Genomic DNA, 26,037 nt, shown 5'->3' on the forward strand with positions numbered 1-26,037 from the left:
TACCCACCACCACCACCAAAGGAAAAAAAGGAACCCAGAGAGGAACTATTTCTGAATCCCTGTGATAATGATATTTTACTAGACCTTCCCGCAGCCCTGTGACCAAGTGGACACCATAAACAGGCTGTTCAGTATATCCCAGAGTCTGGACAGCTTTGTGTGTTCACACGTGCTAGGGGCAGGTCCCAGAGCCTCACATGGTAAACATAGGCTGTACCACTCAGCCATGCCCCCCAACCTATGGTCTGTGCGTCTTTGTCAAAGCAGCTTTATTTGGACAAAGTAAAAAAAGCCCACGTTTTGGAGGAGGGAGCTTTGTATTAGTGCAGGCCCTTTCCCGGCCACCACCCATGCTTTCCTTTGCCCTTAGGTGAAGGCACAGCTGTCTGCGATCCCGCAGTGGGGTTTCTCACAGAAGGAAGCCGGTCAGATGGTTATTTGCATGCACATCTGTCCCCCCCCACCACCACCAAGTTTTAAGTTAGGTGGGACTAATGCGTGTTCTTTTCCGTTTTGATGTTTTGGTTTTGTTGGTAGTTTTTGCAGGTCAGGCTGGCTTAGAACTTGCTTATTGGCAGAGGACACCCTTCAGTTTCCTGTCTTCCTGCCTCTACCTCCTGAGTGCATGCCACCATGTCCAGGTTACGAGGTGCTGGGGATGCACCCCATGACTTGGGAGCATGCTACATAAGCACTCTACTAACTGAGCTATGATGTGGGATTCCCCTCTGTATGCTATGAATCTCTTTTATTACCACTGGTTAATAAAGAAGCTGCTTTGGCCTATGACAGGGCAGTATATAGCAAGGTGGGAAATCCAAGCAGATATAGAGGAGGAAAGAAGGTAGTGTCGGGAAAATGCTATGTAGCTGCCAAAGGAGGATGCCAGAACCTTACCGGTAGGCCACCCCCTCATAGCGATACACAGATTAATAATAGAAATGGGTTTTATTTAAGATGTAAGAGCTAGCTAGGACTATGACTAAACCATTGGCCAGTTTTGTAATTAATACAGTTTGTGTGATGATTCGGGTCTGGGTGGCCAGGAAACAAAAGCAGAGTCTCCATTTACAGAACTCTGTCTCCAGCCCTGGTTCTTAAAACAGGATTGTTAGCTGGACAGTGGTGGCACAAGCCTTCAATCCCAGCACTCTAGGAGGCAGAAGCAGACAGATCTGTGAGTTCGAGGCCAGCCTGGTCTACAAAGTGAGTTCCAAAACAGGCTCCAAAGCTACAGAGAAAACCTGTCATGAAGAAGAAGAAGAAACTAGAGAGATGACTGGGTCTTTGAGCACCTGCCACTTCCAGAGGGCCTGAGTTCAGTGCCCGTGTCTGGCAGTTTACTGCTTGCAACCTGAGGGGATTCAGTGCTCTCTGCGGACCTCCCAGGGTACTCGTACAGACACTCATACAAACTCAGGTTAGGTGTGAAAATGCCCCCAGCTACTGCACTCCTGGGTAATAGTTGAAGACTGCAGTGAATTGTGGGGCCCCAGAAGCCACAGTGTGGTTCTTCAGGAGATACTGCTTGTCAGTTATCCACTGTGCTGATTACAGGATTAGGATTTACCCAGCTTTATTATTGATCACGTCCCACAAGCACCCACTAGGAGGGACCTGGGAGGGCCATACCAGGGTGGGCATCTGGCCAGGACAGCTGTGAGGTGGCTAGACCGCTCATTCGGGTCCATTTGACCATTAGTGATGCTCGGGAGCCCAGGTGCACTCCCGTCGTCACAGCATCAGTGCTAGCTAGGATTAACACTAAGTCCTCAGATGTCACAACTGCTGTGCCTGCCTACAGTGGGAATGTTAGCGTAGAGCAGCCCTCTTCTGTCCTGACTGCGCCTGCCCCGTCCTGACTGCGCCTGCCTACAGTGGGTATGTTAGTGTAGAACAGCCCTCTTCTGTCCTGACTGTGCCTGGGCCTGCCCTAACACACCAAGGCTGTTAGACAGGTAGTTGGGGCTTCCAAATGCCCCTGGTAAGCTGTACCACAGCCTAGGTTTCATAGAAGGAGATGAGGGCTCTACTCACTTAGTAAAATGGGTCACTTCTGAGGTAGCACTACAAGTTAAAGACCTTGTACGACAGGGTGGGCATCTTATGCTTCTAGTCCCAAGTGTAGGACCAGAGGTGGCAGCGAGCGAGGCACACCTGAGTCTACTCAAAGCACTTTAAGATACGTTCTCCGATGCCGATGAAGTAGGTGCCCTGGGCGATCCCGAAGAGGGGGGCTATGACCAGGGCCCGGCAGCCGGCTCCCTTCATGAAGGCAGCTGCTCCCTCCTGTGTCCAGAGTTTCCTGTGAAGAAAGGAGAGCCTTGGGAGTGAAGGCTTGATGTGGGAGTGTCATCTATCTATCTGTTGCTTTCATTGGTTAATTAATGAACTGCTTGGCCTTTGATAGGCCAGCCCTTAGGTGGGTGGAGTAGACAGAACAGAATGCTGGGAGGAAGAAGCCGAGTCAGGCAGTCGCCATGATTCTCCCACCCGACACAGACGCAGGTTAAGATCTTTCCTGGTAAGCCACATCTTGTGGTGCTACACAGATTATTAGATATGGGTTAAAGCAAGATGTCAGAGTTAGCCAATAAGAGGCTAGAACTAATGGGCCAGGCAGTGTTTAAAAGAATACAGTTTGTGTGTAATTATTTCCAGGGCTAAGCTAGCCGTGTGGGATCCGGGCGGGAGCATAGCCCACCACAGGTCCTACAACAAAGGCTAAAGGCACACTAACTCATGACTTTTCTCCAAGCTTGACTTTGTTTTTGTTGTCAGATTTGGGGAGGTCTCTGAACATAGCCCAGGCTAGCCTTGGGCTGCCCTCAACCTGAGTGCTAGGATTATAGGATTACTACCTCCTTTAAGACACGATCTCACGGTTGTTTAGGCTGACCTGTGGTCCTGCCTCCACCTCTCAAGTGCTAGGCCAAAGACTGGAGCCATTAAATCCTACGTGGTCAAGTATTTGTGCACCTTCCTTAGAGAGGGCTGCAGTGTGCAAGGAGAGCTACTTAGCAATTGCGGATTGTCTGGACTCTGGTTGGAGGAGTGGGGAGAAGCACAGGAGCTCATGGGAGAATCAGAACCGCCCTGCCCCAATACTGTATTCTCTGAGAAGTGAGGGGCCAGTACACTCCAAAGCAGCTCCAAGTCCTGCCATGGGTCTTGAGCTGGCACGATGTCTGGGGCGCTGGGCTCACCTGGCACAGTCAGTGACCCCACTGTAGGTGTCCTCGCCCAGGCCTTTCTTGAGGGTCTGGATTCGAGTCTTCAGAACTGAGTGAAACAGAAGTTAAAGCAGGTAACAAACACCAGAGTCTGTCCCTTGTGCAAACCAAGTGGGTTTCCCCGTGAGGCCAGGTCTGCGCCGTGAGGTGAGCAGCCGCCTCTGCCTCCCCTTTAGTGGGGGAACTGTGGGTGGCCCCCAGCACACGGGGAGCATCTCCTCACAGTTCCCCAGTGCCAGCTCTCAGAACTACCAGGAAGGAAAAGAATGCCTATATGGTGACAGGGAGCAGCGAGGTCGCCGATCCTCCTGTGAGGGCCTCTGGGGAGTTTATCCCAGCGGCTAAACGAGGGTTTTGAGGATTGGGGCTGTTTCACCTGCAAGTATGAGCCCTGTCTCCATAGACTGTGTGAGCCTGGTCCCTAGAGCAGGGTGGCCCGTAAATCCCAAACCCCAGTCCTCTCCACACCTACCGTCCAGAGGGGTGACTGCCACCGCGGCCACAGAACCGGCTGCACAGCCTGCCATGAAAGAGTGCATGAAGGGGGCCTTGCCGGTGAGCTCGCTGACCCCAAGCTGGTTCAGGTTCGCAAACAAGGGGAAATAGATGATGGAGAAGGGAATGTCTCTGCAGAAGAGAAAGACAACACTCTGGGTGCCCTCACAGCAGCTTCCCCAGCAGCCGTGGGGTGCAGCAGCTGGGAAAAACACCCCCATTTGGCGGAGGGGGAAGTTCTTCCCCTGTCCAGCTCCTCCCACCCCCACCCCCACCCCCATCTCTGTAACGGGCAGATGAACCTATCGGAGGGAAAGCAGTTTGGGAAGATGAGTCGGGTAGGCAGGTCCCTACTGCCTACACTTAGGTACCTCGGGGCCCAGGCTCACCAGGAAGAGGGCCTCACCTGAGAAAAGTGGCACCCAGGCCCCTGTAGAGCCCAGAGAGGCCCTGAGTGCGGAGCAGCTCCCTGGCAATGAGGGTAGCGGATGGGCGCTTGTGGGTGGAAGCCGGGCCAGTGCTGTAGGGCCGGGAGGTGGGCGCGGCTGAGGCGGAGCCCTGATGACCGACAGCTGGAGAGGAGATAGGTACCCAAGATTTTCTTAGTGGCGGACCTCTCCCGTGTGCATGACAACACCTCAGTTAGAGTCGCCCAGCCTGATTAAAACCCTTGGATGAGGCAGGCAGTCATGGCGCATGCCATTAATCGCAGCACTAGGGAGGCAGAGGCAGGCAGATCTCTGTGAGTTCAAGGCCAACCTGGTCTACTGAGAGCAAGTTCCAGGACTGGCTCAATAGCTCCACAGAAAAACGCAACACGAAAAAACAACAAACAAGCCAACGAAAACCCTTGGAGAGCCCACCTTGGAGTCTTCTGGTGGTTGCATCCTGCTCTCACTTTGAAACAGAAACACTGTGTATGTTCTGTTCAGTGTTAAAGGCCACCAGCAAATCACCTCCTCAGCCTTCCAGAGCTGCCTCCTTACTCCAAGCCCAGGGCATGCGCCCTTTACAAGTCCTTCAGCTCGGAGCAGAATTCATGCTAAACCACTTTGGTGTCATGTTCAAAGCCTATGACTTGCTGAACTGATGCTGGGCTTGTTGGTTCACTGTAAGCCTGCACTTGGAGGACTGAGGCTGGAGGATTACTGCTAGTTAAAAAAGAAAAGAAAAAGAAAAATGGGGCATGATGGCACATACCTTTAATCCCAGCACTCGGAGGCAGAGGCAAGTGGATCTCTGTGAATTTGAAGCTAGCCTGGTCTACATAGCTCCAGGCTAGCCAAGGCTACATAGTGAGACCCTGCCTATAAGAGTTAAGAAATAAATAATAAGAACAACAGACATGAATTTTTGTTTTTGATTGTGGTTTCAAGACAGAGTTGCTCAGTGTAGCCCTAGCTCTCCTAGAACTCACTCTGTAGACCAGGCTGGCCCAGAACTCAAAGAGCTCTGCCTGCCTCTGCCTCCTGAGTGCTGGGATTAAAGGCGTGCGCCACCACCGCAAGGCTCATAATTGAAAGACAATGACTAGTTTATGTGTATGTGTTTTGCCTGCATGTATGTCTGTGTACCACATGTATGCATTGAGCAAGGAGGACAAAGGATGTTATTGGATTCCCTGGAACTGGAGTCACAGGTGGTTGTAAGTCACAGACATGTGTGGAGTTACATACGTGTGCTGGAATTAAACCCCAGTTCTCTAGAAGGACAGCAAGTACTCTTAGTTGCTGAGCCATCTCTTCAGTACCCTAAGCCCCATTTTAAAATATCTTCAGGAATCCAGCCTGAACATCAAGGCCTTAGCACAGAGGTCTGAGAGGAGCTTACACCCTCTAGAATCCAGGCTCTTGTTTCTGCTCCTTGGTCTGAATGGGTTAAAGGCATCACTGTTAAACACGTCTGTTGACCTAGAAGCTGAGTGTGCACAGAGCTGGTGGTGGAGTGTGCAAATGCAGCGTGCCCTGTGCTGGTCCCAGCCTTGCTGATGCCATGAGCTGGGATGTGCCTCACCTAAGCGGCCAGCATCCTGAAGCTGAATCTTGAGCATTTCCATGGGACAGGTAACCACCACCTGGCATATTCCAGCCCCACACCCGGCCAACATCTCCATCTTCAGGTTCTGCTGCGTCCTGTGGGACCAGGAGTAAGGTTCTTAGTCTCGGGCCAGCCCTGCCCCACTCTGCCCCTCCTTTTTTGGTAGTTAGAACTGTTTTGTTTTATTTATTTATTTATTTGGGTTTTTTGAGACAAAGTTTCTCTATGCAACAGTCCTAGCTGTCCTGAAACTAACTCTATAGACTAGACTGGCCTCGAACTCACAGAGATCCACCTGCCTCTGTCTCCCGGGTGCTGGGATTAAAGGCGTGCACCAGCATGCCTGACTCTCCTTTTTGAAACTGTATTTAAACTAAGCCGTCCTCGCTTTTGCTGCACTTCTGCTGCTGCCGCCTACCTCCTAGAAGTGCAGAGAGCGCCACTGCATGCGACTGAAGCTGGATTTCCAGTAGAAGCTATTGGGGCAGCTTGTATCCCTGGGATGGAATTAGGAACCACAGGACAGCAATGTGGTGTCAGGTTCTTGTGCTAGCCTCTCAAGAACCATCCAAGGACAAGTGGGGACTCAGAAGAGAGGATTTGGGGGTTGATGTTTAAAGTTTGTCAGATTGTTGGGTGTGGCCACTCAAGGCTATGATTTTGACCACTTAAGAGGTAGAGGCTGGAGGATCACTATAAGTTTCAGGCCTGAGAGAGCTAAACAGGGAGACTCTGTCTCAAGAAAAACACAAACAAAACAAAACAAAACATGAAGAACAAACAAAAAAATCCATCAGCTAGTGGCAAACACTTCTGTCCGTATCTGTCTGTTCTGTATTTTATCTTGCATATAGTGTCTGTGACTACACAGGGCAGGGTCTCTATGTCCCTGTCATCTGTCCTTACCCATCTTGCATGAGCAGCTGCCGCAAGAAGTCATTGGCTGCCAGCTTGATTGCCTTCTCTGGAGTAACCAGGGTGAGGTTTACTGCAGCCCCTAGAGGTGGGAAATGGAGAGAAGACAGAGGAGAGTCTGTCACCACAGGCTGAGCTCCGGGTCTGCAGAAGTCAAGCAGGCAGCACAGTCTCTAAGGGAAAGACAGGGGCATCCATTCCCTCTCCCCAACACATTTCCCTTCCCACATCTATTATTAATGTCTATGGGCACGCATGTGCCCAGCACACACGTGGAGGTCAGAGGGTTTTTTGAGGCTTCAGTTCTCTCCTCCCACCCTTGCACGGTTCTGGAATTAAAGCCAGGCTGTGGGTCAGCACCTCAGCTTGAGCCAATCTGCCAGACCCCTCTCATTTTTGGATTACATAGCCCAGGATGGCATGGAACTCACAGTCCTCCTGCTCCTTGAGTACGAGCATGGCAGGCGTGCCACCCTCCCGTTTAAGCTGCGAACTCTGTTCACTGCCGCCCAGCTCCATGCTTCCCTTCTACCCACTCCCTCCCTTCCTTCCTTCCATCTTCTTTTGATATTTTTAGACAGGATCTCGCCGAGATCCACTTGTCTCTGCCTCCTGAGAGCTGGGATTAAAGGCATGCACCACCACCGCCTGGCTTTGTTTTTTTGTTTGTTTTTTTTTTAGACATTTCCTCTTTTATCTTTTTAAAGATTTGTTAACTTATTATGTATAGTGTTCTGCCAGCATGAATGCCTACATGCCAGAGGACGGCACCAGATCTCATTACAGATGGTTGTGAGCCACCATGTAGTTGCTGGGAATTGAACTCAGAACCTATGGAAGGGCAGACAGTGCTCTTAACCTCTGAGCCATCTCTCCAGCCCCTTTTTTGTTTGTTTGTTTGTTTTAAGGAGTCTATTTTGTAAAAGATTATTTTATGTATGTAAGTGCCACCCATGTATACCTGGTGCCTGCAAATCCAGAAGATGCACCTGATTCCTCGGCGTTAGAACATAAGTGACTTAGTAGCCACGTGGGTGCTAGGACCTCTGGAAGAGCGCCCAGTGCTCTTAGCTGTTGAGCTGTCTTCCCAGTTCCCCAATTTTTATTTTATTTGCATGGTGTGTGTGTGTGTGTGTGTGAAAGTATATGAGTGTGTGAATGTGTATAAGTGCAATCCCTATAGAGGACTCAAGATAGTCCTCCTGGAACTGAAATTACAGATGGTTGTGACCCAAATATGGGTTCTGGGAACCAAACTCAGGTCCTATGGAAGAGCAGTGCTTGCTTTTCCCTCCCCTCCTTTTTGGTTTTCTCTGTGTAGCTCTGGCTGTCCTGAAACTCACTCTGTAGACCAGGCTGGCCTCAAACTCAGAGATCTGTCTGCCTCTGCCTCCTGAGAGCTGGGGTCACCACCACCCGGCTGCAGTGCCAGCTCTCCAGTCTATCTCGTCCCTAAACTCCTGTTCACTTTATGGATGCATGGGTCCCATTATTAAGACGCCATCGTTTTCTGTTTGTTTGTTTGTTATGCTTTGTTGTTTCCCTTTTTGTTTGTTTGAGACAGGATCACATGTAGCCTAGGACAGCTGGACATGAACTCCTTTTGTGACTGGGGATAATCTTGAATTCATGATCCTCCTGGCTCCATCTCTCAAATGCTGGGATCACAGGTATATGCAACCACATTGGCTAACAATGGCTAAGAAGTCACTGCAGTCCTTCCTGCTGGTATCTTCCATCTCTAACGGTGAAGCAGCAGGCTGGGGAACTGGGCAGGTCTCCTTCTTTATGGGAACTGGGTGATCCACACACGTTTGTCCTTGTTCTCAGGGGTCCCTGCATATCAGCGCTTTCCCAGCACCGCCGTGCGGCCCATACCCCACGGTCTCCCTATGAATGTGAAAGCTGCAGACAGCAGCAGCATAGGGTCATGTGGGGCCGAGTTCACAGCTCTGTGGGTCATTTTATGTCAGGAGGGGAGAGAGGCAGGGGAAGGTTGGAGGCATTTGCTTTAAATACAGCACGGCCAAGCACCTCCAGGGAGGCCTTAGCTAGAAGCGGTGGCTTCCACATTCGGGGCTCTTGGAAGCTGGGGTAGTTCAGAGCTTCATAGTAGTTCAGGCCCCAACCCAGCAACTCCCTGGGCGGGATGAACACCCACACCACTGTGCTCCAATCTCACAAAGAGCAGGCTGCATGCACTGCCCCAGCATCCTTGATAGAGGGAGTTCAGAAGCCCACCTCGGTACATGCCCAAGAAGCCCTCAGCACGTGCGGTCTTCATCAGGCAATCTGTCCTAGAGGCAGAGGCCAGAAAGGAAGTTAGCAGTGACCAGATGTACCTCTTCCCCTTCCTGGGCACACCTCAGTTGGCCTGGCCCCCCAGGTCCCTCCCTGAAGAAGCAAAGGAAACCTCAGACCCTTCCCAGAGCCCGTCCTGCCTTCATTTCTTCCACGAATACCTACATTCCTTTATACACATCTTTCCCCTGCTGGTTCTGCAGTCGGGTCTTGGCAAGGTCAATGGGAAACACGCAGGTCACTCCCACGAGTCCTGCCACACCTCCATTGATGAGTTTTGCAGTGATGCTAGGCCGTGGAAAAGAGAGGAAGAGATGCAGTGAGAGAGGGTATTTGGCACAGCCAGCTTGGGTAGGGGACAGAAGAGCAGGATCAGGCAATGAAAATCAGGAATGGTAGCTACTGGGCTTCCAGCTGTCAGTCCCGTCCCCTCCCTCCACACAGGCTGGGAGCCTCTTTCCAGCAAGCCCATGTTTACCAGCCTGATTGTCTCATGCTAGCACACAGTGAAAGGCTCACAAAGCTAAGACACTGGGCCTGCTGGGAAGGGGCCCACTGGCGAGTTGGCAGGCCTTTGTTTGGCCTTCAGAGATGCCTTCCAGTCTCTCACCATTGGAGGCCTGTGAGGAAGTTTTCAAACAAATTCCAACTTTATTTCCAATTGTAGGTCAAGAGAATGTGGTGCAGTGGAAACCAGGCTGGGCTCTGAGCTTGGGCAAGTTGCCTCAGGCCTCGGAAACTTCATTTCCCTCATCTAAGGGGCTATGTCAGGATTAATTAAATGAATATCAGGTAAATGACAGCTATTAAGGATAAGACCCCTCCAGGCTGAAGAGATGGCTCATCAGTTAAGAGCACTGCTTGCTTCTTGCAGAGGGCCCAGGTTCGATTCCCAGCACCCACATGGCGGCTCACAACCATGTGCACCTCTTCTGACCTCTGTAGGCACCAGACACACACATAAACTATGCAGGCAAAACGTTCATACAAAATCAACCTAATTTTTTTAAAGGGTAAGATGCCCTGTCTCTGACCATGCATGTGTCTTAGCAATTGCTAAGCAGGATTAACAAGCAGTATATTACTGCCCTAGACTCTGTAAACACATGAGCCTGGGAATAGAAAACAAAGCTTCCTCAGACTCCCTGGAAAACAGTAAAACGTTCTTATCTTTCGGGCCATGGACAGACATGAGGATAATACTTGAGACAGAATAGCTAAAAGCAGTTAACAATAGGTTTCTTCACAAAGGAACCCAAATAAGCAAGAAAGTGGTAACAAAGGGGACCGTGGCTTAAACTTACCTGAGGAAATGTGTGAAAGCATTACTGTAGGGGAGGGGGAGCTTAGAGAGGATCACACGCAGCCCAGGCTGACCTCAATCTTACTATGTAGCCAAGGCTAGCCTTCAATCTAATCCTCCTAGAGCTGGGATATAGGCATGCACCATCATGCCCAGCATGCAGACTGAATTTTAACAGTACTCTGTGTGTGAGATTTAGGGAAACACATATTTGGGGTAACAGGTCTCACTTGCTCTTCCCAAACATTCCCTCCGCTCTCCTCATGCAGAACAGGCACCAATGCGATGGTACCACTGCACCCTGCCTCAAACCAGCTGGCCCCGAGGGCCTACCTCAGGTCCTGGCTGGACATCCCGCCGACGATGGATGGCAGCTCCCAGGACTCAGGCTGTGGCGTCCTCACAGGCAGCTGCTGCTGAGGCCGGTGGAGAGGGAAGAAGTCTGTCTGTGTCCTTGAGGCTAGCCTTCCACAGAGCTGACAGGACAGGGAATTCCGTGTTTGTGTCCCCGCTTCCTAGACCTTTTGGAAGTGTGCATTCACACAGGATCCTCAACTGTTTGGACTTCCGTCAGAAAATAGGCTAGGTGTGGTGGCGCACGCCTTTAATCTCAGCACTCAGGAGGCAGAGGCAGGTGGATCTCTGAGTTTGAGACCAGCCTGGTCTACAGAGTGAGTTCCAGGACTGCTAGAGCTAGACAGAAAAACCCAGTTTCAAACAAACAACCCCCTCCAAAAAAAAAAAACCTCTCTCTCTCTTAAAAAAAAAAGGGGGGGGGGAGGAGGTGAGAAAGGAAAAGGCCAAATTAAGAGGCCATCCCAAAAGGCTTTTGTGGGAGTTCTGGGAGTAGTGAAGACATGGGCGGTGGAAAATTTTTCTAGGAGTCCCTCTCACAGTAGAGAAGGACTACAATACTTGAGATGTTCTCAAGTAACTTTGTTCTGTTTTGTTTTTCAAGACAGGGTATAGTTCTTTCTTTTCTTTTTTGTTTTTGTTTTTTTGGAGACAAGGTATCTCTGTGTAACAGTTCTGGCTGTCCTGTGGTAGACCAGGCTGCCACAAATTTACAGAGATCCAGCTGCCTCTGCCTCCAGAGTGCTAGGATTAAAGGTGTGCGCCATCAAGATCTTCCTTCTAGCCCGGCTGGCCTGGAATTTTCTCTGTAGACCGGGTTGACCTGAAACTCACAGAGATCCAGCTGCCTCTGCTTCCTGAGAGCTGAGATCACAGGTGCATGCCACCATGACTGGTGTCACATTTATGATTGTCACACAAGGGTCCCCTCTTCCATGTTCCTTCCTCTTCCTGAGGCTGCCATAATTGCTTGACAGCCTCAGCAAGTATTAGTCACCTCTAGGTCTTTTTATTTGGGGGAAGGAAAAAGAGGAAGAGGGGGAAAATGACTTAGAGATATGTTAATCACGTCAGTAAAAAAATATTAATAAGGGGCCGGAGAGATAGTTGGGTGGTTAGGAACACTTGCTCTTCAATTCTCAGCACCCACATGGCAGCTCCAACCATCTGTAACTCCAGTTTTAGGAGACTTGATGCAGCCTTCTGATCTTTGCAGGCTCTAGGCACCCATATGATGCACATGCATACAAACATACATACATACATACATACATACATACATACATACATACATACGGCAAAACACCCACAACCAGTTCTGGCACGTAGTATTGGAGAAGAAATGACTAAGATCTTATCTCTTGGGGACTTAAATTCTAGAAGTGACAGATAGTACGCAGGAATGTCTGAAGACCCTAAAGAGTAAGAAATACTATGGAGAAAATGGTGCCTCTTGTCTATCTTTCCAGAACCTGGAAGCCTAAGCAGGAGGGTCTGGTGTGCAAGGGCTGCTGGGAGATGACTCTCAGTAAACTTAGCCTGCCTCGAAAGCACAAGCACCAGCACCAGGGGTGGAGATACGTGTGGTATAGGAGGTCCTTATGTCTATGTGTTGCTTTCATTGGTTAATAAAGAAACTGCCTTGGCCTGTTGATAGGGCAGAACTTAGGTAGGCAGGGGAAACTGGATTGAATTTTTGGAGGAAGAAGAGTGGAGTCAAGAGAGATGCCATGGACCTGTGGCCAGAGACAGACATGCTGAATCTTTGCCAGTAAGCCACTGCCACGTGGTGATATATAGATTAATAGGAATAGGTTAAATTAACGTAAGAGTTAGCCAATAAGAAGTTAGAGCTAATGGGGCAAGCAGTGTTTTAATGAATATAGTTTCTGTGTGATTATTTCAGTTCTGGGCAGCTAGGACAAACAAGCGGGCTCTCCTCCTGCACACATGGACCCCTGAAGCTCATTGGTCAGCCAGCCCAACCACATTTATACACCTCAGTTCAGTGAGAAATTGTCCCCAAAACTTACAAAAGTAGAGAGTGTGATGGAGGAAGTCTTGTGATCTCAGCCCCCACCTCTGCCGTATGTGAAAGGGGAGGGGTGGGCTGTGAAGGGGAAAGCTGACTACAGTGAGGTCTGAGCAGGGTTTCACTAGGCAGCCATGGAGGTGTGAGGCTCAGGCAGAGCTGAGCTGCCGCGGGTAGCGTGGCCAGGAAAGCAGTTAGTAATAGAGGCAGCTGTGCTGAGCAGAGGTGGGACATGCTCAAGGAGGATCCAGTCAGCTGTTGTGGGAAGAAACGGGAGCCAATCAGAAGACAGCAGCATAAGACTTAGTGTGTCAGTAAGAAACAGGACAGTCTTGAGCACAACCTTACTGCTGGCCACAGCTCCTGTGCCAAGCTTTCATTTTGCTGTTGGTCTGATACTGGGGACTGGATCTGGGGCTGGCCTTGTTCTGTCAATGAGCCCTATTTTACTTTGTTTTGAGACGGGGTTTCTCTGTGAAAGTCCTGGCAATCCTGGAACTCATAGAGTTTTTTTTTTTTTTTTTTTTTTTTTTCAAGACAGGGTTTCTCTGTGGTTTTGGAGCCTGTCCTGGAACTAGCTCTTGTAGACCAGGCTGGCCTCGAACTCACAGAGATCCACCTGCCTCTGCCTCCCGAGTGCTGGGATTAAAGGCTTGTGCCATAGAGATTCCTTTGCCATTGCCTTCCAAGTGCTGGGATTGAAAGTGTCAACACCACCTGGCATCTCTTTTACTTTTTGAGACAGGACATTGCTAAGTTTGCCCAGGCTAGCCTGGAACTCACTACATATGCTAGGCTGGCCTCCAACTTGTAATAATCTTCCTGCCTCAGCCTCCCCTCTAATTGAGATTGCAGGCCTTAATGATATTAATCCTAATTAATTCCAGTTCATACCTAAATGCCAGGTACATTCTTGTCCTTGGATCACGAGATATTCAACTGACCTCATTGCATTTCTTGTCATAATTGCAATTAAATTCTACTTTTGTGTCCATGTTTTTTTTTTTTTTTTTTTTTTTTGGTTTTACGAGACAGGGTTTCTCTGTGGTTTTGGAGCCTGTCCTGGAACTAGCTCTTGTAGACCAGGCTGGTCTCGAACTCACAGAGATCCGCCTGCCTCTGCCTCCCAAGTGCTGGGATTAAAGGCGTGCGCCACCACTGCCCGGCTGTGTCCATGTTTTATTTATGGTGTGTGTGTATGTGTGCTACAGCAGGTGTGGAGGTCAGAGGGCAGTTCTCAGGAGTTGGTTCTCACCTTTCACTGGGGCTATAGGACTTGTATGGCAACTTCTTTTACCCATTGAGCAATCCTACCAGACCACAGAATTGCTGTTTTTATTTATTTTGGTTTCTCTGTGTAACAGCTCTGGTTGTCCTGAATCTCCTTGTCGACCAGGCGGGCCTTCCTTGAACTCAAAGATCCGTCTGCCTCTGCTGGGATTAAAGCCCCCATGCTAGACATTTTGAGACAGTCTTACATTGTAGCTTAGCCCAAGATAGCCTCAAGCTTGTGGCAATCCTCCTCCTCCAGTCTGAGTCCGGATCACAGGCTGTGTGATAACTGGTTTTATGTAGGCCTGAGAACTGAACCCAGACTTTAAGGTTCTTAGGAAAACACTGTTTTACACTGAAAACTGAGTTACATTCCCAACCCACTTCTTTTCTTATTTTTAATTATTTGTGTTGTCTGCACATGTGAGCTGTTTTCTATGGAGGCCAGAAGGGGGCAATGGAGCCTCTGAAAGTGAAGGGAAAAGGTTGTGAGTCACCTGTTAAGTGTGCTGTCCTCTGCAAAACAACATGTACTTGTAACAACTGAACTGTCTCAGCTCCCTAGACTGCTATACACACACACACACACACACATCTATGTACATACGTATACATACACATGCATATACATACATATGTCTATATGTGGGTGTTTCCCCCATGTTTGTCTTTGCACTTCATATTTGGTGCCCAAAGAGGGTGTCAGATTCTCTGAAACTGAATTTACAATTGTAAGCTTCTATGAGTGTTGGGAATTGAACATGGATCTCTGGAAGGGCAGCCAGTACTTTTAACTGATGAGCCATCTCTCCACTCAAAAGTTTAATACTGAGCCCTGCAGTGGTGGCTCACGCCTTTAATCTCAGAACTTGGGAGGCAGAGGCAGGCAGATCTCTGTGAGTTCGAGGCCAGCCTGGTCTACAGAGAGAGCTCCAGGACAGGCTTCAAAGCTACACAGAGAAACCCTGTCTCAAAAGTCATGATATTAAAGGTCAGCAGTTCTTTGAGATGGTAAACTGCTATGGAAAGAAAAAAAAAAAAACCCAAACCTGTAGGAATGGCCAGAATCAAAAACACTGATGACAACTTATGCTGGAGAGGTTGTGGGGTAAAGGGAACACTCCTGCATTGCTGGTGGGAGTGCAAGCTGGTACAACCCCTTTGGATATCAGTGTGGCGATTTCTCAGAAAATTAGGAAACAACATACTTCAAGACCCAGCAACACCACTTTTGAGTATATACCCAAAGGATGCTCAATCATGTCCTCAACTATGTTCATAGCAGTATTATTTGTCATAGCCAGAACCTGGAAGCAACCTAATGACCCTCCACCGAAGAATGGATGAAGAAAAATTATATAATGGAATACTACACAGTGGAAAAAATAACGAAATCTTGAAATTTTCAGGCAAATGGATGGATCTAGAAAACATTATATTGTGTGAGGTAAATCAGACCTAGAAAGACAAATATCACATGTACTCACTCATAAATGGCTTTTATACATAAAGTAAAGAAAAACTAGCCTACAATTCACAATCCCAGAGAACCTAGACAACAATACAACCCTAAGAGAGACATACATGGGAAGTAGAAAAAGACAAGATCTCCTGAGTAATTTGGGAAGCATGGGGTTCATGGGAGAGGGCAGAAGGGGAGGGGGAGGAAGGGAGTGGAGAAAAATATATAGCTCAATAAAAACAATAAAAAACAACAACAGCTGGGCGGTGGTGGCGCACGCCTTTAATCCCAGCACTTGGGAGGCAGAGGTAGGCGGATCTCTGTGAGTTCGAGACCAGCCTGGTCTACAAGAGCTAGTTCCAGGACAGGCTCCAAAACCACAGAGAAACCCTGTCTCGAAAAACCAAAAAAAAACAAAAAAAAAAAAAACAAAACAACAACAACAACAAAAAAAACACAAAAAACAAAACACAAACCCCCAAGTGGCTACTTAGGAAGTGCAGAACCTAACCTTTCTCTGTTAAGTCAGAATAAAGGAAACAGACACATGGCAGCCCTTTGGGTAACATTGCCTGTGTTTCTAGAGCAAAATCAGATGTCTGAAATCAGAGTTCCTTGGTGATGGGAATGGGACACATTTGAGATAAGTCAGAGAGCAAAGGGACAGCCTGAGCCTGGGCACTCAGTCCCTCTCTGCGGCATTTGCTGGTGGATGCTTTCCCTCACTCTGCAAATCCTAGCAGGTTCCCTTTAGCACACTCAGGTTCTCAGAGCCTGGCTACACATTCACCTGCCACAGGTGAATGAATCAATGAGTCAGCTGATACCAGTGTATATGTGTGCCTGTATGTGCATCAGGTTTTTTGTTTTTTGAAGACAGGGTTTCTCTGTGTTACAGCTCTGGTTGTCCTGGAACAGCTCTGGAACCAGGCTGGCCTCGAACTCACAGAGATCCGCCTGCCTCTGCTTCCTGAGTGCTGGGATTTAAAGGTGTGCGCCACCACCGCCTGGCTTAAGGTTTTAAAAATTATTTTAATTTTTAAAAATTTAGCCAGCTATGGTTTTAAAGCAATCTTATCAGGAAAATCCTGAACTTGGGAACAGGCCCATTCTGCCTGGTCCTTCAGGTAACCTGTTGAATGCCTGCAATGACAGACAATATTCCTGGAGGGGGATTGTAGTTTAAAGGTAAGATCCCTTTACCTTCAGGGAATTTAGATTTTACTGGTGCCAACACTTTGAAAGGGCAGGGCTGGCAGTGTGCTCAGTGGGAGTATGACCTCATGGATGGGAGGTTCTATGTTCTGGCCTGAGCACTAATGAGGGAGATTCTGTAATCTGGAGAAGTGTTTGCCCCATTACTGCAGGGACAACAAAGCAAAGCTCAGGCTCTGTATAAATTCTTTTATTTATTTATTTATTTATTATATATACTATATTCTGTCTGTATGTATGTCTGCAGGCCAGAAGAGGGCACCAGACCTTATTACAGATGATTGTGAGCCACCATGTGGCTGCCGGGGATTGAACTCAGGACCTTTGGAAGGGCAGGCAGTACTCTTAACCACTGAGCCATCTCTCCAGCCCTCAGGCTCTGTATAATGAATGGACTTGCTCTGTCCTTTTTTTTTTTCAAGACAGGGTTTCTCTGTAGCTTTGGAGCCTGTCCTGGAACTCGCTCTGTAGACCAGTGATGTGGGGTTCCCCTCTGTATGCTGTAAATACCATTGATAATAAAGAAACTGCTTTGGACCTATAGCAAGGCAGAACTTAGCTGGGGGAAGGAACTAAACTGAATGCTGGGAAAGAGAAGGCAGAGTCAGGGAGAAGCCATGTACCCCCACTGGAAACATGCTGGGAACGTTACCCAGTAAGCCACAGCCACGTGTCAATACACAGATTACTAGAAAAGGGTTAAATTAAGGTATAAGTGTTAGCCAATAAGAAGATAGAGCTAATGGGCCAAGCAGTGTTTTAAATAATACAGTTTCTGTGTGATTATTTTGGGTCTGAGCTGTCGGGCAGCGGGGAAACAAACAGCCTTACTACAATAGGCGAAGCTGGACTCCAACTCACAGAGATCTGCCTGCCTCTGCCCCCTGAGTGCTGGGATTAAAGAAAGGGTTTCACCATGCAGACCATGCTGTCCTCAAACTGAACTCATTAGCCTTACGAATGCTGGAATACTTTCACTATCTACTTCTACAGTGCTAAACAATTTTTTTAAAAAAGTACACTCAGGAAGCACCTCCCCCATTGATTTTTGAGCCTTGCATATGCTAGGCAAGTGTTCCTCCACTGAGATCTACCCATAGCCCTTAATTCAGGGTCTCATTGTTATCCAGGCCAGCCTTGAACTTAATTTGTGGCCTCGGCAGACCTGTACTTGTCATTATCCCTGACTCGGCCTCCTATGTCACCAAGTGCTGCTTGGAAGGTATAGAATGACTCAAGAGTCAACATGAGTAAGGCTGTCCAGAGCACCAGGCTTCTGCTGCAGCCCCTACCTCTTCGCAGTCCTTCAATTTGCTTTTCAGGATCAAGGCTAGCTAAAAAAGTTTTTATACAGTGTATTTGAGGGGCTAAGAGATGGCTCAGTGGTTAAAAGTGATGGTTGAGGACCCAGGTTCAAAACTCAGCACTCGGGGGCTGGAGAGATGGCTCAGAGGTTAAGAGCATTGCCTGCTCTTCCAAAGGTCCTGAGTTCAATTCCCAGCAACCACATGGTGGCTCACAACCATCTGTAATAAAGTCTGGTGCCTTCTTCTGGCCTTCGGCATACACACAGATAGACTATCGTATACATAATAAATAATAAATAAATATAAAAAAAAAAAACAAAACTCAGCACTCATATAGTGGCTTACAACCACCTGTAATGCCAGTTCTATGGGATCTGATGCCCTCTTCAGGTACCAGGCATGTATGTGGTGCACAGACCTACACGCAGGCAAAACATTCATATACATAAAATAGAAAAATTTTTTTTGAAAGTGTGAGCCTATGGGGCTGGAGAGATGGCTTAGCAGATCACTGACTGGTCTTCCAGAGGTCCTGAGTTCAATTCCTAGCTACGACATGGTGGCTCACAACCATCTATAATCAGATCTGGTGCCCTCTTCTGGCCTGCAGGCAGGACACTGTATACATAAATAAATCTTAAAAAAAAAAGTGTGACCCTCATATGTATGGATTTCAGAGGACCAATTTTGACAACTGGTTGTCTCTTTCCACTGTGGGCTCCAGGGACTGAATCAGGTCTTCAGGTTTGTGCAGCAAACACCTTTACTGAGTCATCTTGCCAGCCTTGCTTTATCTTGCAATTTAATTCTATTCTAAACTAATTTGTTGCTATTGTAAAATTTCATAGGTACTGATCCAGGAAGAAGCAGGAGAAAACCAGGTCGTCCACCATTGGTACAAAAGTCATGTCTAGGGCTTGGCAGATGGCTCAACAGGTCAGGGTGCCAAGGCTGACAACTTCTGGCCATCCTGGACTCCACACAGTAGAAGAACTGACCCCCACACGCACACTATGGTAAGGACATACAAGTAACTAACACAAGTAACAGAGCCCTGTTCTGAGCCGCTGTCAGGTGTATCTCGGCTTAGCACCCCAGCACTCTGGGGACTGATGGACTAGTGCCCTCAGACAGCTTCCAGCACGCCGCCCACGCTTTTCTGCTCTCTCCCCTTCAGCTGAAGCAGTTTAAGCCTTACACACATTGGTGATGTGTCCAGAAGCACTCTGCTCATGGACTGACGTAAGTCACAGACCGTTCTTGGGAACCAGGATTCTAAGAGTCACTGTCACTTCCTCTCACAAGTGGTTTTTATGAGAGGATCTACATAGCCCTGGCTGTCCTGAAATTTGCTATGTAGACCAAGTTGACGTCAGTGACCCATAGAAGTAATTCCTGCCTTTGACTTGTAGTTGGTGTTAGCGTAAGACAGCCAGCCTTCCTGGGCTGCCCTCTCTTCACGTTTAGAAGCTGGGTCAGGGTCTCGGGAATGAGAACCAGGACTGCTTCCTCCTACCAGAGTGGCCATTAGTTTTGTCTGGACTTACTGTCTCGGAAGCACTTCACTTCCCAGGATGCTCCTGGGATGCCAAAGATTTTCTCTTATCCCTGTTTGCAGTGGGTAATATGGAAGGCCCTCTCCCCTGGCTATTTCTTCCTACCAACTCTATGCTTGACACGGACAGACAAGACAATTCTTACCAGCTTTCAGGAAGGACCTTCATTCGGCTTTCTCTAGAGTAAAGGACAGGGGCCGGGTTTCCCATGAACAGGAGCTGCTCTGTCCTTGGGGCTTATCAGAGAGCAGTCCCTCCCTTCTTGTCCCTGGCAGAGGTGCCGAGCAGGCAATTATGAAATTCTTCACTGCAGTCTTAGCCTTGTCACACTGCACTTTGGTCTGGGTTTGGATCCTACTTCACGGAAGCTACACCAGGCCAGAAATCCCCTCATCTGGTCACCACAGTGCTGAACACACAGCCGAGAAACAATCTAAGGCAGCGGCAGGAACAGGGTGATGTGTGCACTTCTGTGAAGACTCAACTGCCTTGTCACTAGCTGAACACGCTAGGGCAGATGGCAAATATGAGGAGGGGGTCGGCGTGGAATCCATTGAGTGTGGCTGTTGACTTGAATGAACTACAGCATCATCTGCACATGGGGGTGTCATTTCATATGTGTTGTGATAACTCATGTATGCTTCATGGGTGTATGTACTTTTGTTTTCTGAGATAGGCACTCACTGTATAGTCAGGCCTGGAAATCCACTATATAAATCAAGTTGGTCTAAATCTCACAATCCTCCTGCCTCAGCATCCAGAGTACTGGGATGACAAGCATGCACTACCAACCCAGCTACTACATTCTTTTGGCAGGTGTGTGAATGGAACTTCATGTTCTGTGTGTACACACCATGCTGGGCAAGCACTGCACTATGGAGCTACAGACCATTCTATGTGCTTTCATAATTCCAGGTAAATGTTACTGTTGCTCTTTCACAGAACTGGAGTTTGGTTTCCAGCACCCACACGGCAGTTTATAACCATCCATAACTTCAGTTCCAGGGCATTCTGATACTTGCTTCTGACCTCTGTGGGTACCAGGCAAGGACATGGTATATACGCAGCCAAAGCACTCACACACATAACAGAAAAATTATTATTTTTTTTAGTTTTTTCGAGACAAGGTTTCTCTGTAGCTTTGGTGCCTGGCCTTGAACTCACAGAGACACAACTGCTTCTGCCTCCTGAGTGCTGGGATGAAAGTCAAAAGGAGCGAGAGCTGACGTGGTGACACACACCTTTAGTCCCAGCACCCTGGAGACAGGTGCATCTCTAAGTTCAAGGTCAGCCTGGTCTACAGAGTATTCCAGGACTACACAGAGAAACCATCTTGAAAAAGAACAAACTGAAATTCACACAGAGACATAGACAGACACACACACACACACAGAGAAACAGAGATGGGAGAGAGAAAATTGAGCCAGAACTTGTTTCAACTCCTGAGATGACATAGATTGTCATAAAAATCTGAGGCCAGCCCTCCCTGCAGAGTGATCCTGTCTCAAAACCACAAACTAGAACCCCAAGACAACAAAAGAGCAGGGATCGGATGTAGTTGATACTTGACTAGGATGCGTCCCCCAGGGAGGATAAGCAGCAGTCAGGAAGTAGAGGCAGAACAGAAGTTTCCAGGTGTATATGGCTAGAAAGCAAATCCCAGGCTATCCTGGGCTTCATGAGAATCTGTTTGAAATGACCACATAAAAACTGGTATGACACCATAGTCCAGAAAGCCAGGTCGAAGGGAGCTTCAGCTTTGGTTTGTGGCTGTCAAGGCCTGCTTGCTTTTAGAGTGTTCCTGCAAGATTCCCAAGTTATTAACAAGGCAGTTGTGTTCCACCCCTCTGAGGCAGTGAAGCAGTCTGATGACACAGGCACACAGTCAAGGTTCCCAGCACTGTCCTGGCTGGTTTATAACCTTGAGTGCACCATGAAAACCAATCTCTTTAAGGCCGGTATCAGGCAGGCATGTTTTGTATAGCCCAGATAACCACTAAGAGGCTGCTTGGACTGGCAGGAGCTTGTTAAGTTCGCTGCTGCTGTCATCATGGATAAACAGACTATTAGACAGCATGGGGCTAGCGTGTGTGGGCAAAGTAATCCTCATGTGTCTGGGATAGAGTTTTAAAACCTTGAGGTACAGAGAAAATGGGAAGCCGACCTGGACTGAGACCAACGAAAGGAGGGCAGACAGAAGCAGGTGGCCTGGACCAGGATGGACTGGAAGGTAACTCCTCAGCTTTGCTGCTTTTTCCTAGGTATGGAAGAGAGGACACCTGTCACCACTATTCCCCGTTAGGCTGGATTCCAAAGTTCTTCAGAAGGTAGTGCCATCCATTAGGTATGGAGGGGAATTCAGCCCACAAAGGTCTCAAGGTTTAAGCTGAAATTTGATGTCAGGTTCTTTCCTTCAGGTGTGCTCTTAAAACTCTAAGGAGGCATCAGAACCAGAGTGGGTGTCTCACACCAGAGGACAGGGCCCTCCGTGGGGTTGATCAGACAGGATGAGGACAGAGTCAGAACTTGTGATTGAACCAATTCCTGGGTGATGTTCATTTCTTCATATTGCAGGTTCAGATTCCCGTTCCGGCAACCACAACAGATCATACTAGGCCTGTGTGCTGATGTCTGTCCAAATCAAATGTGAACGCACCAAGAGCACCCTGCTGCAATTAACTAAAGGGAACAAAACCACTGTTCATCACCTCCAATTCTGGCTAGGCAGTGCCCCTTCCAGCACCTGTGGTAGCCCAGGTTTCTCCAGTGTTTTTCCTTCATCACTGCCTCTGAGAAAAGGAAGTTAGTCTTTTCCCTTTGTATTCTGAATAAAGTGCCAGGCAGGTGCTGCATATCTAACAGCCTGCCATGCATCAAGTCAATTCAACAAACACGTGGGGGTGGGATGCTGTGCTGGGCATGGGCAGTTTCTCTTGTCAGCGCCAAACAGTACAGTTTAACAACTACTTACACAGGTTTCATAAAACAGCTAGGAATGACAGAGGAAGCCGTGCACAGCTGACATGCAAACACCAGGCTACACAGGGACTTTAGCACCTGCAGACAGGGGTCCTGGAAGCAACACCCGAGGGCAACTGTACTTACTGACAACTTGGTTAGGAGTCACTCCACATCTCAGCTTTTGGTATACGCCAGGCCAGGCTGTGCTGGGTTGTCTTTGCCTTCCTATAAAGACTTAACTCCTTCCCATAGGAAAACTCTGGATACAGCCACTCTGCCCAGTTCTGACTGGCTAGACTAGGATGACTGGTCCTATGCAGTCAGGAACCAGCTGACGGGATTCTAGGAGCAAGTTGTGGTTTTCCACTCCTCAAATGGTCTCAAGGCACCTGAATTAGAATTCGTGTCATGGAGGCAGAAGGGCAGGAACTGCAGCATACAATAGCTCAATCTGGGCATTTCCCAGCTGCCTTCTTGGCTGCTACTACACAGTTCATTTTGCACTGTGGAAGCTTTTGCTGAAATTGCCTCAGGAAACTAGAGGAGTGAGCTTTGTAAGTACAAAGGAGACTTGAGCGGATCCCACAAACATTGTCCTTTCAAAAGCTCAAGGAATGGAATCCAGGGAAACAGATCAGCAAGGCCAAGCTACCAGAGCAAAGTGGGGGAGGGGGTGTGAGGACAGTGAAGCCTGCCCAGGCAGGCAGCTGCAGCATGGGCGCTCAGAGCTCAGCCACCTCTGGCTGAGCTGGCAGGATTTTCAGCCACCCAGGAGCAAAGAGCCCACTGCCTTCCTGACAAAGACACCACTTGCATAACCGCCACAGGCCTTTCCCTTTCCAGAGGCAGCCCCAAGGGCTGTTAGCAACCTTCAGTGAGATCAGAGCAAAGCTGCCCAGACAGGGGCTGCTGCAAAGTGAAGGAGGGGAAGGCAGAGGCCAAGTCTTTGATGAGAAGTACTTTCAATGTCTCCAACGGCCACATGGAGAGTGGCTCACAGCAGTTTACAGCCTCCTTTCTTCCCTGAACCACTCTTAGTTGTGCTTTTCTGTACTATGCCGCGCGTTTTAACAAGGAAGCTCCGGGCAGAGCATTCAGGCAGGCAACTGTCTGCTCTACCAAGTTTTAAAATCAAGCTGACCAGTGAAGACATTTTTGTTGTCACACACAGTATTTACCACTGGTTGTTTGGAGAAAAACATGTATGTAGAACAACAGATGCTTTCTTCAGATGGGCCTCATGCATCTTAAACTCTAAGCTACATAGGCAGGGGGACTTTGCCTCCACCTCTGCAGTGCTAAGACCACAGGCGTGCATCACACCTGGCCTTATCAGGAGCTGGAGATGGAATTTGGGGCCTAACACAGGGTACACAGACACTGTCAACTAATCTACATTAAGTCCTAAGAAGTAAGTTTTGTTTTGTTGAAGATTTAATTGATGCACATAACTGTTCTGCCTGTATGTGCCCTGTGGAGGTCACAACTGAGCTCCGGGAACTGGAATTCCAGGCAGCTGTGAGTTGCCATCTGGGTGTGTTGGGAGAGAAGCAAGTACTTCTAACCCTGAGTCATTCCTCCAGCCCCAGAGCTAACTTTTTAAACATCTGGGCTTTCTTTGGTGAGGAATTCTTATACTATGAAGGTTTTCGGTGGAACATATGTAAGTCAGAAACCCAAATTTCTTGTTTATTTTTAAAAAGTAGTAGAAGCAGCCGTCAGTATAGAAAAGCCAGTGATGCAGCCGGGCTGGGCCTCTGATAAGCCAGTGTCTTGCTACCTCACTCTACAGCAACAGAAACACCACCAGAGAGATCAATGTGGTCGGCATGCCAGACCTGGGTTTTCTAATGGTTTTCATCCTAAAGTTTGTTTCTGAAAGCACACAAACATGCAACCATCACACTAGAAAATGAGATGACATCGCACATTTTATAGAAGAAATGCCCTATCGCCTATAAACATTCTCAGAACTGTTTTGTTGTTGCTTTGGAAGAGGCCTTAGACTGTAGAGATGGCTTAGCAGATGAAAATCCTTGCCTTCGCTGGGCAGTGGTGACACACGCCTTTAATCCCAGCACTGGGGAAGTAGAGGGAGAAGGATCTTTGAGTTCAAGGCCAGCCTTGTCTACAGAGCCAGTTCCAGGGCAGGCTCCAAAGCTACAGAGAAACCCTGTCTCAAATCCCCTCCCCCTGAAAGAAAATGCTTGAAAGGAAAACCACTAAAGCTGATTAAAGAACCTAGCTACTTCACCAAAACGCTTTCCAGGAACTAGAAATAAAAACAATTGGGCCGAGTAGTGGTAGCAGCCATGTGTCTTTAATCCCAGCAATCCGGAGGCAGAGGGACTTCTGTGAGTTCAAGGACAGCCTGGTCTGCAGAGCTAGTTCCAGGACAGGCTCCAAAGTTACAGAGAAACCTGTCTCGAAAACAAAACAAAAACAAAAAAAACCCCAAAACCAAAATTGGGTTAGCATAAGCTTCCTTAGGCTTGCAGCTCCCTCCTCTGCACACTTGGATACCAGCACCAGCTGGTATTGTAGCTGGGCTAAGGCCTAAGGTGAGCACCACAGACTAGCTGTTAAGGGTTTTCTCTGGGCCATGCCTAAGACTGAGGCCAGTTTTATTACTATCTAAGCACTTAGACTGCATCTAGGGTTGCACCATTGTGAAAACTCTTGGCATCTAATTGAGATTAAAGTGGATGCTTTCAGGTGGTAGCACTGTGGCCTAGCTCAAAAACTGCTGGGAAAACAGGAGTCTGCTCTAAGGATAAAAGTGACACATGAAAACACACCAGGCACACACACATCAAAGCCTAATTTAACAATGCACTTTATACAAAATAACCAGTTCATATGGAAATAAAAACTACAGATCTCCAAAGATCAAAAAAGCTTTTTTAAAAAGTTCTTTCAAAAAAAAAAAAAAGTTCTTTCAAAAAATTATCCAACACACAATATCAAACTAACTACTGAGGTAATTGTCGCTCTCAATGAAACAGGAAACCAGCAGACCATGACAAATATATACAATATAAAAATAAATATCATTCCCTTTCCAGTACTGGCCAGGACAGTTCATAGGGCATTCACTTTCACAGCAGATGAATGTCTTCTACTGTGTGCAGGCTGGAGGCCCCCAGGAGCTGTCCACAAGTCAAGTGAGAAGCAGCCCCTGCTTAGAAAATGAAGAGACCAAGAGGTTGCAGAATGAGGTGGAGTGAGGCAGCATTTCAATAAATTACTCAATATAGCTGTCCTCAATGAACCCCAAGGGGAGAGGATGAGATGAGAGCAGCCAACTGAAGTCCAGACAGTAGAAGGCTCAATGTCCTACCTCACCCAAGTTATGTTTAACTAACAGGCAGAGAGGGATCAAGAGCAAAGCTGGTGTCAGTCTGTGAGTGTGGGACGCAGCCTATCTTCTCATCAGGAAGGGTCTACCTCAGGTCCTGAGGCTACTGCCTTCTCACCACCAAGTCTCAATCACGTCCATCACATTTGTATTTCTTAGGGTGTGTGTGTGTGTGTGAAATATGATCTCCATAACTTTGGCTGGCCTGGAGCTAGACCAAGCAGGCCTTTCATTTT

The 26,037-nt window shown here is 48.1% G+C and overlaps 1 protein-coding gene across 6 annotated transcripts; it reads right to left on the minus strand.

Moving 5' to 3' along the window:
* Nucleotides 1-197: 197 nt before the first annotated feature.
* Slc25a18 (solute carrier family 25 member 18) lies at nucleotides 198-22,773 on the minus strand. Of its 6 annotated transcripts, none has more exons than XM_057774265.1 (11): nucleotides 22,588-22,773; nucleotides 21,647-21,739; nucleotides 10,618-10,697; nucleotides 9,147-9,269; nucleotides 8,922-8,977; nucleotides 6,672-6,762; nucleotides 5,742-5,860; nucleotides 4,135-4,300; nucleotides 3,706-3,860; nucleotides 3,207-3,282; nucleotides 198-2,305 (listed from the first exon to the last, which is right to left on the minus strand). In XM_057774265.1, exons 3-11 carry the CDS (start codon nucleotides 10,635-10,637, stop codon nucleotides 2,164-2,166), a joined length of 948 nt encoding a protein of 315 aa, XP_057630248.1. In that variant the 5' UTR covers nucleotides 10,638-10,697; nucleotides 21,647-21,739; nucleotides 22,588-22,773; the 3' UTR covers nucleotides 198-2,163. The 6 variants fall into 6 exon arrangements, with proteins under 6 accessions (XP_057630248.1, XP_057630238.1, XP_057630211.1 ...); XM_057774255.1 differs by having other exon boundaries at nucleotides 10,618-10,700; XM_057774228.1 differs by having other exon boundaries at nucleotides 10,618-10,760.
* Nucleotides 22,774-26,037: the final 3,264 nt, after the last annotated feature.

The sequence above is a fragment of the Chionomys nivalis genome, chromosome 1, assembly GCF_950005125.1.
Source record: "Chionomys nivalis chromosome 1, mChiNiv1.1, whole genome shotgun sequence".
Lineage (NCBI taxonomy): Eukaryota > Metazoa > Chordata > Mammalia > Rodentia > Cricetidae > Chionomys > Chionomys nivalis.